The 15,546-nt window shown below is 42.4% G+C and overlaps 1 protein-coding gene across 1 annotated transcript in view; it reads left to right on the forward strand.

The window, feature by feature from the left end:
• Positions 1 to 15,546, forward strand: part of cfap43 (cilia and flagella associated protein 43) — a 129,607-nt gene that overhangs the window by 12,013 nt on the left and 102,048 nt on the right. The window contains exon 5 of the mRNA XM_063071432.1: positions 8,246 to 8,396. Within this exon, the coding sequence (XP_062927502.1) occupies positions 8,246 to 8,396 (151 nt within the window). The remainder of the gene's footprint in view (positions 1 to 8,245; positions 8,397 to 15,546) is intronic.

Raw genomic sequence — 15,546 nt, forward strand, 5'->3', positions numbered from 1 at the left:
TTCTTCAATCCTTAAAATAATGTTTTTTTTTCCCTTGAGACATTTTAAGTGTTGTTTACTTCGATGTACTTGTGTTATTTTTGAATAATATAATAATAACAAAAAGATTTTGAAAAAAAACCTAATCAGTAGACTAAGAGACTTGGGTCTCAATACCCCCTTGTGCAATAGGATCCTGGATTTCCTGACTTGCAGACCCCAGTCAGTTTGGATTAGCAAATCATCTCCTCCACAGTCTCCATCAGCACAGGTGTGCCATAAGGCTGCTCTGCTCGCCTCGCTTTACACCTATGACTGTGTGGCTAAGTACAACCCCTACACCATATACACATTTGCTGATGACACCACTGCTGTGGGCCGTATCAAAGGTGGGGAAACAAACAGATGGGAGTTTGAAAATTTGGCTGAGTGGTGTCATCACAACAACCTCTTACTCAATGTCAGCAAGACCAAGGAACTGATTGTAGACTTCAGGAGAGGGAAACCAGAGGTCCATAAGTCAGTACTCATCAAAGGATCCTAGGTGGAGAGGGTCAGTAATTTTAAATTCTCGGTGTCACTATCTCAGAGGACCGCTCCTAGACAAATCACATAAATATAATTGCGAAGAAAACACAACAGCATCTCTACTTCCTTAGGAGTCTGCAGAGATTCCACATCTCATCAGAAAAACTCTGAAAAACATATATAGGTGTGTGCTGGAAAGTGTATTGACTGGCTGCATTATAGCCTGTTACGGGGACACCAACGCCTTTAAGTGGAAAATCCTATAAAAGGTGGGCCCAGTACATTACGGGTAAAGGCCTCCCAACTATTGAGCTCTACATGAAACGTTGCCGTAGAAAAGCAGCATCATCAATAAAGATCCTCATCACCCAGGCCATGCTCTTTTCTCACTGCTGACATCAGGTAGAAGGTACCGGTGCCTCAGGACTTGCACCACCAGGTTCAATAATGGTTACTACCCCCCAGCAATCAGGCTCTTGAACAAAAGGAGATAACTACACCCATTCTATTTCTGTTGTTCCCGCAACCAATGGTCTCACTTGAATGATTCTTTATCGTGTTATTTCATACTGGTTATTTATTGCTATTTATTTTTATTTGCATTTGCAGAGTTTGTTGTTCATTGATCCTGTTTACAGTTACTGTTCTATAGATTTACTGAGTATGCCCTCAGGAAAAAGAATCTCAGGGTTGTATGTGGCAACATGATTGTACTCTAATAATAAATTATACTTTGAACTTGGTGGGTGACTGGAATGTGCTACCTGAATGATGGTGGACACTCTTATTTAGGCTCATGGATGAGTGGGAAATGGAAGGATATGGACATAGAGTAGGCAGAAGGGAGTGGTTTAGTTGGGCATTTGATTACTAATTTAATCGGTTCGGTACAACATGGTGGGCCGAAGGGCCCATTCCTGTGTTGCACAGATCTATGTTCTATTGTGAGTTTTCGAAGTATAGTCAATGCTGTCACGTATGAGAAGCAGTCAGAGGGCACATAGCACAAATGGTGAAGTGACGATTTGTCACCAGCATTGGCTAAGGAACACATATTGGTTAGGGCATTGGGAAAAGTGCTCTGCTCATCAAGTGGTGCAGCATTGTTCCAATACACTTCCTGTAACGATGCGGCGTTCTCTCCGTACTACCCCTCTGACACAGTAGAAGCGCTCCTTCAGTACCTGACAGGGTGGATGTGGAGAGGAGTTTGTTCTTGTAGGAGAATCGAGATCTTAGGTTACTGTTATTAAAATAAGGGATTGCCCAGAAGAGAGTCATGAGCCAATTTTTTTCTCATGGGTTCAGAGGAAAGGAGGGCTGAGAATGGATGCAGAGGTATATAGAACAGCCTCTGTGATAGTTTGAAGTAGAAACGGGAGCCACTCACTCACAGAAAATTAAAACACAGAAAGAATTAGTCAACCTCTCAAGCCCGATACTGCCTGAGTTAGTTTTGGCATTGACAAGAGGAAGAGTGTGTAACTCACTGGAGCACAGCGTCTGGTTCAAAGTCAGAGTAATATAGCACAGAAAGAGACCTTTCAGCCCAATTGGCCCATGCTGGCCACACCATCCTCCCTGCAAGTCCCTGTAGCCTGTGTTCAGCCCATAGCATCAAGCCCTTCCAAATTCTGCAGTTGTACCCTCCTAGACACTTCCTCTGGCAAATCATTCCAAACACTACCCTCTCAAGTTTCTTTTAAATTTCTCTCCTTGAATCTTGTATCCATGCCCTTTGGCTTTGGACTCTCCAACCCTGGGAAAAAAGACAATGTCCGTCCACTTTATCCATAACCCTCATGATTTTATAAACTTCTAAGAGGCCACCCCTCATTCTCTTGTGCTCCAGGGAATAAAGATCCATCATGGCCAACCTCTCCTCATAGGTCAGCCCTCTACGACTAGTCAACCATGTTGGATTACTCCTGGATACATCCGTACATTTTTGTGTGTGGTTCACACACAAGTTATAGAAAGAACCATAGAAACTCGATGGTCAGGGAATAAAAAAGCTAAAGAGGAACAGAATTAAGCATTGATCTGAAACATTAACTCAGCTTCCTTCTCTCTGCTGGGTATTTCCTGTATTTTTTATTGTTATTGCCAAAGAGGAACTAAATTAAGGAGCAACGTACAATCTGCTGGAGGAATTCAGCAAGTCAAGCTGCATTTGTGGTGGGGAAGGAATTGTTGACATTTCAGATCAAAACCCTGCATTAGGACTAAGAGTGGAGTGGGCAGAAGGAGTGTTGGGGGAGGAGCTGGTGGGCGAAATATGTGGATGGACACAAAATTTGAACATTGAATTTCAGGTAGCTATCACCTCTTGTGTTCCCACATCCTCCTTTGAGACTCATCTTGTTCTCTATTTTTGTCTTCTTTCATATCCCCTGCCATCACCACCTATTTTTATCCAGCCCCCTCCCCCAGATTCATTGCTTTCCCACACACGCATTTTACCCACTGGTTTCAGTTCCATCTACCCTTCACTTCTCTCCCCTTCAGTTCCCATATCACTTTCCATACATCAGATTCCAGCACTTCTCGTTCGTCTTTATCTCCCTGCAGCCTCTGTCTCCTCCTACATCCTCCCCTCCTCCTTTTAGCTCCATCTTCCTTTCTTCTTTGTGTGCCTTATCTATTGCCCACTAGCCTCTCTCTCCCCACTCCACTCCTCTCCTTCCCCTTCCTTCTGCATCTGTCTGTCATCCTACACACCACTTGCCCTACCCCACCACCACCACACTCTGATCCACCAATCGCCTCTGGTTCCTTTTCACCCCCTCATCTCCTCTTTATCCTGTCTTTCTTCCCTCTACGTTCCAAGTCCTGATGCAAGATTTTGACCTAAAACATCGCCAGTTCATTCTTGTGCCCCTCCCCCCAGATGTTGCTTGACGTGTTGAGTTCTTCCAGCATATTGTTCATGGCTCCAGCAACTTTTGTTCCTTAGACAAAGATGCCTGTTGGACAATTCTAAGTATGTAATCAGATGACAAACAAGCATAATGGACAATATAAAAACAAAACTAACAATTGCTTGCATCTTGACTTTGTACAATGCTGTCAGATGGATGACTGTGAGGAAATGGGAAAGAATGTAAAATGGGCAATAGACATGTTGCCACCTGGTTACACTATCAAACGTCAGCAATGACCACAGAGAAAGGGACAGAGATCAACCAGCAAGGGGTATACTGTTCTGTACCCCTACATCCAATGAATAGCAGCCAGCCTAGGGGCCCCTCACAGTCCCTGATTTGCTCCAGGGAATAAAATGTTGAACTGAGACCATTTGTGTAACCTGATACTAACTACATCCCACCCACAGACCCGCCCCTGAGTCTGACTGCTACAGATTATACACCTGATTTACCCCAGGAGAGTGGTAAACCAGATTGTTATCCTAATGCAGGGTTTTGATGCAAAAACTCAACAATTCCTTTCCCACCACAGATGCCGCTCAACACACAGAGTTCCTTGAACAGACTGTGTTTTATTTTGAAGACCAGTTGTCTTTTGAATTAACTAAACTAGCCACCACCTCTATTCTGTAACTCCTGGAGATATTTGCATTTCAGCAACTATTTTCTCTTGAAAAACTTCTAAATGTTTTATGAGAGGATTTGTGTAGTTTAGGTTTTCAATAACCTGGGGGTGGGAGCAATGGTCCAAATGGCCGCCTCTCTGTTGTATATTTCAGTGGTGATTCACAATGAGATCAATGTAACAGTGCAACAAAATATCAAACACAGGAGATTCTGGCGATGCTGGAAATCCTGACTAACACAAAATGCTGGAAGAGCTCAGCAGCTCAGGCAGCATCTGTGGAGGGGAGTAAACAGTTGACATTTCAGGCTGAGTTCCTTCATCAGGACAGAAAAGGAAGAGGGAAGAAGCCAGATTAAGAGTCGGGGGAGGGGGAGGAGTACAAGTTGGTAGATGACAGGTGAGACCAGCTGAGGAGGAGGGTGGGTGGGTGAGGTGGGGCAATGAAGTAAGTAGCTGGGATGTGATAGGTCAAAGAGGTAAAGGGCTGAAGAAGAAGGAATCTGATAGGAGAGGAGAGGGGACCATGGAGGAAATGGAAGGAGGAGAGGCACTAGAGGGAAGTTATGGGCAGCTGTGAAGAGAAGGAGTAAGAGGGGAGCCAGAATGGGGAATGGAAAGAGAGAGAAGTTGGAGAGGAGAGGAGAAATTACCAGAATAGACACTATTTAGGATTAAAGAGAATCAGATTCAGATTTATTTATCACATGTACTTTAAAACATACCATGAAATGCATTGTTTGCATTAACAGCCAAAACAACCTAAGAATGTGATGAGGACAACCCACAAGTATCATCGTGCATTCCAGGACCAGCATAGTATGTCCATAATGTTCAGCAAAACAACAGAACAGTGGAACAGCAACAAAACAATAGTAGCAAATTTTCCAGACATCTACAAATTCGAGGGCAAAGGATGAGGATAGCAAAACTGCAAATGTTTCATCTTTGCTTCAAAAAGGGTGTAGGAATAAATCCAGTAACTATAGACCAGTCAGTTTAATCTCAGAATTAGAATTTGAATCAGGTTTAACATTACAGACATATGTTGTGAAATTTGTTGTTTTGCGGCAACATTACAATGCAATACATAATAAAAACTATACATTACTGTACTTGTATGTATAAGTAAGTAGTGCAAAAAGAAACAAAATAGTGAGGTGCTGTTCATAGGTTCACTTTCCATTCAGAAGTCTGATGGTGGAGAGGAAGAAACTGTACCTGAAACATCGAATATGTGACTTAAAGGTCCTGTAACTCCTCCTTGATGGTAGCAATGAGCAGAGGGCATGTCCTGGGTGAAGGGGAAACTCAATGATGGCCACCTTTCTGAGGCATCACCTTTTGAGTTTCCGATCTGGTGCAGTGGCCCCTCCAACCCAGATGATGATGCACCTAGTTGGAATACTCTCCACGGTACATCTGTAGAGACTTGTGAGTTTCATTGGTGACATATCAAGTCTCCTCAAACTTCTAATGAAATATAGCTGCCATTGTGTATTTTTTGTAATCGTATTAATATGTTTGGCCCAGGGTAGATCTCCAGAGCTGTTAACACACAGGAACTTGAAACTGCTCACCCTTTCCACTGCTGATCCTTCGATGAGGACTGATGTATGTTCGTTCAACTTCGCCTTCCTGAAATCCACAATCAATTCCTTCATCTTATGTTGAGTGCAAGATTGTTGTTGTGACACCACTCAACCAGCTGATTCATCTTGCTCCTGTACACCTCCTCATCACCATCTGAAATTCTGCCAAGAATAGTTGTGTTGTTGGGAAATTTATAGATGCCATTTGAACTGTGCTTAGCCATATATTTGTAGGTGTAGAGAGATTACAGTAGTGCAATAAGCATGCATCCTTAAGGTGCAAATGCTGGGGGATCTTCTAGAGACAGAATTAGCAGTCACTTGAACAAGTGTGGATGTATTAGAGAGAGCCAGCATAGGTCTGTTGAAGACAGTGTTTCAGTAAGTTAACATACAAACCCAATGGGAGAATTGTGGCTTATGAAAATTCATTTATTTATTTAGAGATACAGAGATACAGGCCTTTCCAGCCCAATGAGCAGCATCACCCAGTAACCCACCTCTTTTTACACTAGTTTAATCATAGGACAATTTACAATGACCAACTAACCTACTAATTGGTACATCTTAGGACTGTAGGAGGAAACAGGAGCACCCGGAGAAAACCCATGTAGTTCTCAGGAAAAATGTACAAGCTCCTTACATTTGGTATCAGAACTGAGGTCTGAACTCTGGAACACCACAAGCTATAATAGCAGTAATGTATGGACTTCCAAAAGTAGTTTGATACAGTTATCTTCAAGATTGAAGGTCTTGGAACATCACAGAAACTTGGTTTGCTGACAGGAGATATAATAGTGGTGGAAGTTTTGTCTTCAGGTTAGGTGGGGCATGTGTACACTGGAGTTTTCCTGATGTCAGGTGCAGGCCCACTGATTAGCTTAATAGATAGTACTGACTGGGACTTAGGTTTACAGTGAACAATTTCCAAATTTTCAGATGACACAGAACTTGAAAGTATAGTGAATGGCATATGTGATGAATCAGCATATAGGAGGGAGATTGAAGTTCTGGCTGACTGGTGCCACAACAACAACCTCTTACACAATGTCAGCAAGACCAAGGAGCTGATTATTGACTTCAGGAGGAGGAAACCAGAAGTCCATGAGCCGATCCTCATCAGAGGTGGAGAGGGTCAGCAACTTTAAATTCCTTGATGTTATTATTTTGGAGGATCTGTCCTGGGCCTGGCACTTAAGTGCAATTATGAAGAAAAGATAGCACTACCTCTACTTCCTTGGAATTTTGCACAGATTCAGCATGACATCTAAAACTTTGCCAAACTTCGATAGATGTGTAGTGGAGAGTATATTGACTGGCTGCATCACAATGCCCTTGAATGGAAAATCCTACAACAGTGGTGAATATGGTCCAGTCCATCACAGGTAGAGCCATTGAGCACATCTACGTTAAACATTGTCACTGTAAAGCAGCATCCATCATCAGGAACCCCCAGGTCCCAGGACATTCTCTCTTCTCACTGCTGCCATCAGGAAGAAGGTACAGGAGCCTCAGGACTCACACCACCAGGTTCAGGAACAGTTACTACCCCTCAACCATTAGGCTCTTGAACCAAAGGAAATAACTTCACTCAGCTTCATTTGCCCCATCATTGAAATGTTCCCACAACCCATGGACTCATTTTCAAGCACTCTCATCTCACATTCTTGAAATTTATTGCTTATTTATTTATTTTTACTTCTTCCTTTTTGCATTTGCACAATTAGTTGTCTTTTGCGGTCTTCAGGTGATTCTGTTATGGTTCTTATTCTATTATGGATTTATTCAGTATGCCTATAAGGGAATGAATCTCAGGATTGTATACGGTGACAAATACTGTATGTACTGTGGTAATAAATTTACCTTGAACTTTGGTTAAATGCATACGGAATTGTGGGCTTTATAAATAGGAACCTAGATAATAAGAGTGAGGAAGTCACAATGAGTCCTTACTATAAAACTTTGATTTGGACACTTTTGGAATACTGTATGCAGTTGCGGGTGCTGCTCTTTAGGAAAGATGAAAAGTTTTAGAAGGACTACTACAATGATTGCAGAGATGAGCGCCTTCTTTTATGTTGATAGAGTGGAGACGCTGGGATTCTTCTTTGAATAGAGAAGGTTGTAAGAGGTACATATTAAAATCCTGATGGATGTACTGTAGATGGAAAATGGAGATAAACTGTTTGTAGTGGTGGAGGTTCCAAATTTGGAGGGGCATAGAATGAACCAAAACTAACATAAGGAATTTTTTTTTATTCCTTCCTGGTCTTGAATGAACTGCTGGGGTAAAAGCAGAGGCAGATTTAATTGTAGTGCTTACAAGAGCCCTGGATTTATATCTAAAAGAAAGAAAACATTTCAGGACCAAAGAGAAAAACTTTGGTGATTCAGACTAGTTGGTTTATTGTTGTGTATAACCAGTATGGACTTGATGGGCTGAATTACCTCTTTCCTTACTGCTGTAATTTCCTTGTCAAGCAATTATTTGGGTATTTTAATGTAGTTGTCAATGTGTAAGGGCTTTCACTATTTTTACACAGTGTTGCTCTAACTGAAAAATGTTAATAAAACATTTTCATTTTAAACTTCAGAAATATAAAGCTTCCTGCAGAAGATGGATCAGCGACATTTTCTGAGGACTTCAGCATCAGTCCAGACTGCAGTGCCTTAACTTATTATGGTCCAAAGATGTTAATATCAGCAGAGGCTGGACTTGTGGGAGACATGGCCAAGACATTTGTGGTAAGTTGAGTTGGGATTTTGTTCAACTGTGTGAGCGTCAGAGCACATTTTGACTATAAGATGCAGGAGCAGAATTAGGACTTTTGGCCCATTGAGACTGCTCTACCGTTGCATCATAGCTGATTAGCTATCCCTTTGAATCCCATTCTCCTGCCTTCTCCCCATAACCTTTGACATCCTTACTGATCAAGAACCTATCAACCTCTACTTTAAATATACCCAATGACTGCTTAATTTTAATCAATGCATCCTCTCATTCCTTCTCAAAAATTTTATTTTGATTTACTTATTTATTTTAGAGATACGATGTGGAACAGACCCTGTCAGCCCAACCCAGCAACACACCTATTACCACTAGCCTTATCATGGGACAGTTTACAATGACCGTTTAACCAACTAACCGGTATGTCTTTGCACTGTGGGAGGAAACCAGAGCACCCAGAGGAAACCCACATGGTTCTTAAAGACGACACCGGAATTGAACCCCACGCTCTAAGATGCCCCCAGCTGTAATAGCGTTGCCCTAGCTGCTACACTACCATATTGCTCACAAGATCTTTTCAAAGGTTCAGTTTCTGCCAGGGTCTCTGCTCAGCTAATCTTCACTCTGTAGTTAATGGATGTCTAGGGCAGTTGCTGCAGTCCCTATCCTGCCTCTAATAGGCTTGAAGAAGTCTGGTGCTGCAGCTGTGACTCCTTACTTAATGCACATGAGACACTGAAATCAAAGCTTGCTGAGTAATGCTGAAGGATTCAGATAGTGAGTAATTCAAGCTGATGGCTAACACCAGAACTAAATAACCCAAGAGATTTTAGAAGAACTGTCAAAAAGGAAGTGAAGCCCAACTGTGGCTAACAAGTGATTGTAAAAGTTTTTCATGTTGTCATAAAGAATAATCAGACTGGTAAAATGAGAGCATTCAGACCCAGCAGAGAAAAAAACAAAGTTCAGGTAAGGATAGAGAAAGTATCCAAGGAACAAACCTGAGAGTAATGAGAAACATCAAAACAGGCTAAAAATTTCTACGGTTATGTATAAAAGGAAAAGATTACATAAGGTCAATATGTGCATGCCCTTTATACACTGAATGAGGAGATAATATGTTTTTATTTTATTTAGAGATACAGCATGGAACAGGTCCTTCTGGCCCAAGGAGCCGTGCCCACCAGCAACCCACCTATTCAACAGGTTCAATGGGTACATTTAATGTCAGAGAAATGTTTACAATATACACACTGAAATTCTTTTTCTTCTCAACCATCCACGAAAACAGGAGTGCCCCAAAGAATGAATGACAATTAAATGTCAGAATCCCAAAGCACCCTCCCAGCTTGTCCCTCCCACGCACAAGCAGCAGCAAGACAATGACCCCCCCCCCACCAGCAAAAAACAAACATCAGGGCCCTCCACCAAGCACTGGAGCATGCAGCAAAGCATCAATAGACACAGACTTGCAGTAGGGCAAAGAATACTCGTTCACCTGGTAATTTGACATACCACAGGCTCTCTCTCTCTCTCTCTCTCTCTCTAATAAGGAAAAAAGAAGTGTCCCCATTTCACAGCTAGAGGAGAGACACAACAAACAACTCACTGACTTATGATGTTAAAAGTCTGTTGTATCGCCTTTTCTGAGATCTGCGCCCAGAGAGCTCAGATCTCTGGACACCCAGGCAGCAGTCACACCACTGCTCCTGATGTTCAGTGTTCTACCCTGATGCCTCATCAGCGGCACTGGCTTTGAATCAGCCCGTCTCAAGAGCCACGAATATCCAGCACCCTGAAGGCGTGTTAGTATTCCAGGGCGCGTCCTTGGGATATCAAAAAGCAGCCGGTCGTGAGGCCCTGAGAGCGGGTCCTATTCCTGCAAAGAACCGAAGTTAGAGTGTAACTCTGGGTTAGAGTCTTCAAAAGAACCTGGAAAAGGAAAAAAAAGAGATATCAAAGGTAGAAATAGAGCTGCTTCCAAAGATGCAAGCAAGGAGTCGCTGTTTTGTGCCATCTTGACTTTACTCCTCCTTCTGCTATTTCACGCTAGCCTAATCACTGGACAATTTAACCTACTAACTGGTACATATTTGGCCAGTGGAAGAAAACTGGAGCATCTTGTGGAAATCCACGTGGTCTTGTGAAGAATGTAAAAACTCCTTACAAACAGTGCCGGAATTAAACTCCAAATTTTGATGCCCTTAGCTATAATAGTATCATGCTACCTACCTATCAAATGTTGAAGGACCTTGACAGAGTGGATGTTTAATACGGTGAGGGAGTTTAGGACCACAGAACACAGCGTCAGAATGGAGGTTTGTCCTTTTAGAACTGAGATGTGGAGGAATTTCTTATCCAGAGAGTGGTGAATCTGTGGAATTTGTTGCCACAGATAGTGAAGCAAATGTAGAAGTGATAGGTGAAGCTAGGCGGGTGGCGAAGAGGAATGAAGTGTGGAGAGTCATCGGGGGAAGTGATAGACAGGTGAGGAGAAGAGGTAAGAAAGGAGCCAGAGTGGGGAAATGAAGAAGAAGGGGAGGTGTTATAAATTACTGGAAGCTGGGAGAAATTGATGTACATGCCATCAGGTTGGAGGGTACCTAGATGGAATATAAGGTGTTGCTCCTCCACCTGAGAGTGAACTTTTCATGGCAGAGGAGGAGGGCATGGACTGACATGTTGGAACGGGAATAGGGAATGGAATTGAAATGGTTGGCCAATGGGAAATCTTGCTTTTTACAGTTTGGGTTGCTTTGGATTTCCAGCATCTACAGAATTTTTTCTGATAAAGTTTTATAGGAGAAGTTGTATATGATGTTGGTAAGGCCTAATTTGGAGTATTGCATGCAGTTTTGGTCAATTAACTACATAGAGATGCCAATAAGATTCAAGGACTGTAGAGAAAGTTTACAAAGATGTTGCCAGGAGTTGAGGAAATAGGGAAATGTTGAATAGGTTAGGAATTTATTCCATAGAGTATAGAAGAATGAAGGGAGATTTGATCCAAGTTTACAAATTGTTGAGGGGATAGATAAAGTAAATGCAAGGTGGTTTTTTCCACCAAGGGTGGGTGAAGCTAGAACTAGAGGTCTTGTGTGAAGGGTGAAAAGTGAAATGTTAAGGGGAACATGAGGGGGAGTTTCTTCAGTCAGAGGTTGGGGAGATTGTGAAATGAGTTGCCAGTGAATGTGGTGAATGTGGGTTTGATTTCAACACTTAAAACAAATCTGGGTAAGTATATGGATGGGGGAGGGGTATGGAGGACTATCGTCCAGGTGTGGGTCGATGGTACTAGGCAGATAAATAGATCAGCATGAACTTGATGGGCCAAAGGGCCTGATTCTGTGCTGTAGATTTTTATGATTCTATGAGACCTTTACTCTGTGAGAGGCATAGCTAGGGTGGATAGTCATTGGCTCATTTTCCCTGGGGTGGACATATCAAATACCAGAGGGCAGAGCTTTAAGAAGAGGGGTAAAACTTTAAAGAAGATTTGGGGCAAATGTCGCATAAAAAAGAAAGTGGTAGGTCCCTGGAACACAGTGCTGGGTATGTTGTGGAAACAGATGCAATAGCAATGTTTAGAGCTATTTAGACAGACACTTGTACAGGCAGAGAATGGAGGGATATAAATTATACGCAGACAGATTCGTTTGGATTGGCATCATGGTCAGGAGAGACAATGTGGGCTGGAGGCTGCTCTATGGTCTATCTTCTGAAGTGCTGCTATGCCCATCAATTACAGAGTTTGTCCATTTCCATTCTTTACTAGACAACATCCTGTAACAAAAAATGAAAAGGTCAAAAGAAAACAAAGAGGTAAAAGGAAGAAGACTGGTTCTGATAGGTAGTGCCTTGGCTTATCTTCTGTTTAAGTACACTGAAGATAGTTTAAATATTAATCAGCAAATAAATAAATAAATAAATCCTATCTCAAAAAAACCTAACAAAATGTTGAACTCAACGTCCCCCAGGACATGCCCTCTTCTCATTGTTACCATCTGGAAGGAGGTACAAAAGCCTGAAGGCACACACTCAGTGATTCAGGAACAGCTTTTTTCCCCTCTGCCATCCGATTTCTGAATGGACATTGAACCTATGGACACTACCTCACTACATTTATATTTATGATTTTGCATTACTTATTTAATTTAATTGTTTGATATACATATATATTTACGGTAATTCAGTTTTTTCCCATATTATCATGTATTGCATGGTACTACTGCCGCAAAGTTAACAAACTTCATGACATATGCCATTAGATGTCTATCTCAAAGAGACCCATTGTGTTTGGCCCAGATCCATCTAGGCCTTTCTATCCATGTACCTGTCCAAATGTCTTAAATATAGTTACTGAAACCCAACTCCATGGCTTCCTCTGGCAGCTTGTTCCACATGGAATAAAGTTGCCCCTCATTCCTCTTAAACCTTTACTCTTGCTGTCAAGCCATGCCTTCTCATTTTCAGTTCCCCAAGCCTGAGAAAAAGGCTATCCATCAAACTTATCTATGTCCCTCGTGATTTCCTGAAAGTTTAAAATCTCACCTTCCTATACTCAAGGGAAAAGAATCTGAGCCTATCCAGCCTCTTCTGATAATTCAAGATTTTCAGTCTTAGTAACATTCTTATGAATGTTTTCTGCATCTCTTCAAGTTGAATTGCATTCTTCCTGTAGCTGGGAACCAGAACTGCACATAACACTCCATATGGTCTGACCAAAAACTTGTACAGTTGTAACATGACAGCCCAGTTCCTGTATTGAATGCCCTGACTTTTCAAAGGTTTCAAAGGTATATTTAATGTCAGAGAAATGTATACAATATACATCCTGAAATGCTTTTTAAGAACAAGGGTCCAAAAGCCTTCTCTACCTGTGTCCTTTGGCCCAATTAGTTCATGCCAACCAGTTGCCCACCCAAGTTATTCCAATAGGCCCATGTCCTTTCTAAACAGTCTCAACCCTTTTTAAACGTATACCTATCCAAATGTTATTATTGTACTTGCCTCAAATACCTTCACTGGCAGCTTGTTCTATATATGCATTACCTTCCCCATGAAGTTGCCCGCCCTCAGGTCCCCTTTAAATCTTTCCCTTATCACTCTTAAATCTATGCCCTCTAGTCTTTAGTTCCCCTGGAAATAGATTATGTATGCATCTTTAAGCCGGTGAAAGTTCAACGCCATGGCCAGAAGCGAGTAAGAAGGGGTTGACACAAAGCCAAGCTGAAACACAGTGGGATGAGGCTCTCTCTACCCAGCATCTTATAGTCATAGTCATACTTTATTGATCCCGGGGGAAATTGGTTAGCAAGTGTGCAGTCACTGGAGAACAACATTGAAGACCTCAAGGCAAGATTGCTGTATCAGAGGGAAATGAGGGACTGTTTTATTCTATGTCTAAGCAAGACTTGGATTTTTCTCAGTAAGCTAGATACAGTGATCAAACTAGAAGTCTTCTCAATTTTCCATATGGACCAAACTGCTTATTTGGAAAAGATAAAAAGGGGAGTTCTGTGTTTCATGGTAAACTCATGGTGGTGCTCCAATGTGGAGGTTTTGTTAAACTCGTGTTCCCCCAACCTTGTACACCTAACAATCAAATCTGACCATTCTATTTACCGAGGGATTTCTCCTCCGTATTCCTGACCACAGTTTACATACCACCAGCAGCCGACTATCATCAAGCACTTGATATACTGCATAATGGCAGTGATGCTTCACCACCAGATGAGCTACTTCCACTTTGAAAGGGAGAAAATAGCTACAGCTGTGAAGATCCCTGCTGCACCTGGTGACCCTGTGTCTCTGTCTTGGAGGCTGATGAGAACCTAAGACCAGAGGACACAATCTCAGAATAGAGGGGCATCCTTTTAGAACGGAGATAAGAAGGAATTTCTTTAGACTGCAAGTGGTGAATCTGTGGAATTCTTTGCCACAGGTAACTGTGGAGGCCAAGTCTTTACATATATTTAAAGCAGAAGTTCATAAATTCTTGACTGATCAGGGCATGAAGGGATACTGGGAGAAGTTGGGAGATTGGAGCTGAGAGGAAAATTGAATCAGCCATGATGAAATGGCAGAACAGACAATGGGTCAAATGGACTAATTTTGCTCCTATATCTTATGGTCTTATGGCTAACCGCTATGCTACCATGGTACTCCATATTGGATAACAAGGAACCAGGAGAGAAATTAAGTCCTGATGAATCATCTCGGCTTGAAATGTCAGCTGTTTATTCCTCTACATAGATGCTGTCTGACCTGCTGAATTCCTCCAGCATTTTGTGTGTGTTACTAGAGAAATTGAGCATGTACAGTATTGTGGATAAACAAGAGAGAATATGCAGATTTTGGAAATCTGAGCAATAGACACAAAATGCTGGAGGAACTCAGTAGGCCAGGCAGAATCTATGGAAAAAAGTACAGTTGACGTTTTGGGCTGAAACCCTTTGGAAGGACTGGAGGTAAAAAGCTGAGGAGTAGATTTTAGAGGTGTGGGGAGGGAGGAGTGAAACATCAGGTGACAGGTGAAACCTGGAGGGGGGAAGGATGAAGTAAAGAGCTTAGAAATTGATAGGTGAGAGAGACAAAACGCCATAGAAGGAAGAAAAAGGGGGAGGAGTACCAGAGGGAGGTGATGGGCAACAAGCAGATAAAATGAGGGAGGGAAAAGGGGATGGGAAGTGGTGAAGCGGGAGGCATTACCAGAAGTTTGAGAAATCAATGTTCATGCCATCAGGTTGGAAGGCTACCCAAGTGGAATATAAGGTGTTGTTCCTCCAACCTAAGTGTGGCCTTATCCCAACAGTGGAGGAGGCCATGGATGGACATATCAGAATGGGAATGGGAAGTGGAATTAAAATGGGTGGCCACTGGGAGATCCCACTTGTTCTGACGGTCAGAGCATAGATACTTGGCGAAATGGTCTCCCAATCTACATCAGGAGGCTACCCTGGGAGCATCGAACACAGTAAGGGACCCCAACAGACTCGTAGGGAAGTGTCGCCTCACCTGGAAGGACTGTCTGGGGCCCTGAATAGTAGTAAGGGAGGAGGTGTAGGGGCAAGTGTAGCACTTGTTCCTCTTACAAGGATAGGTGACAGGAGGGAGGTCAGTGGGGAGGGACAAATGGACAAGGGAGTCACAAAGGGAGCAATCCCT

The sequence above is a fragment of the Mobula hypostoma genome, chromosome 19, assembly GCF_963921235.1.
Source record: "Mobula hypostoma chromosome 19, sMobHyp1.1, whole genome shotgun sequence".
Lineage (NCBI taxonomy): Eukaryota > Metazoa > Chordata > Chondrichthyes > Myliobatiformes > Myliobatidae > Mobula > Mobula hypostoma.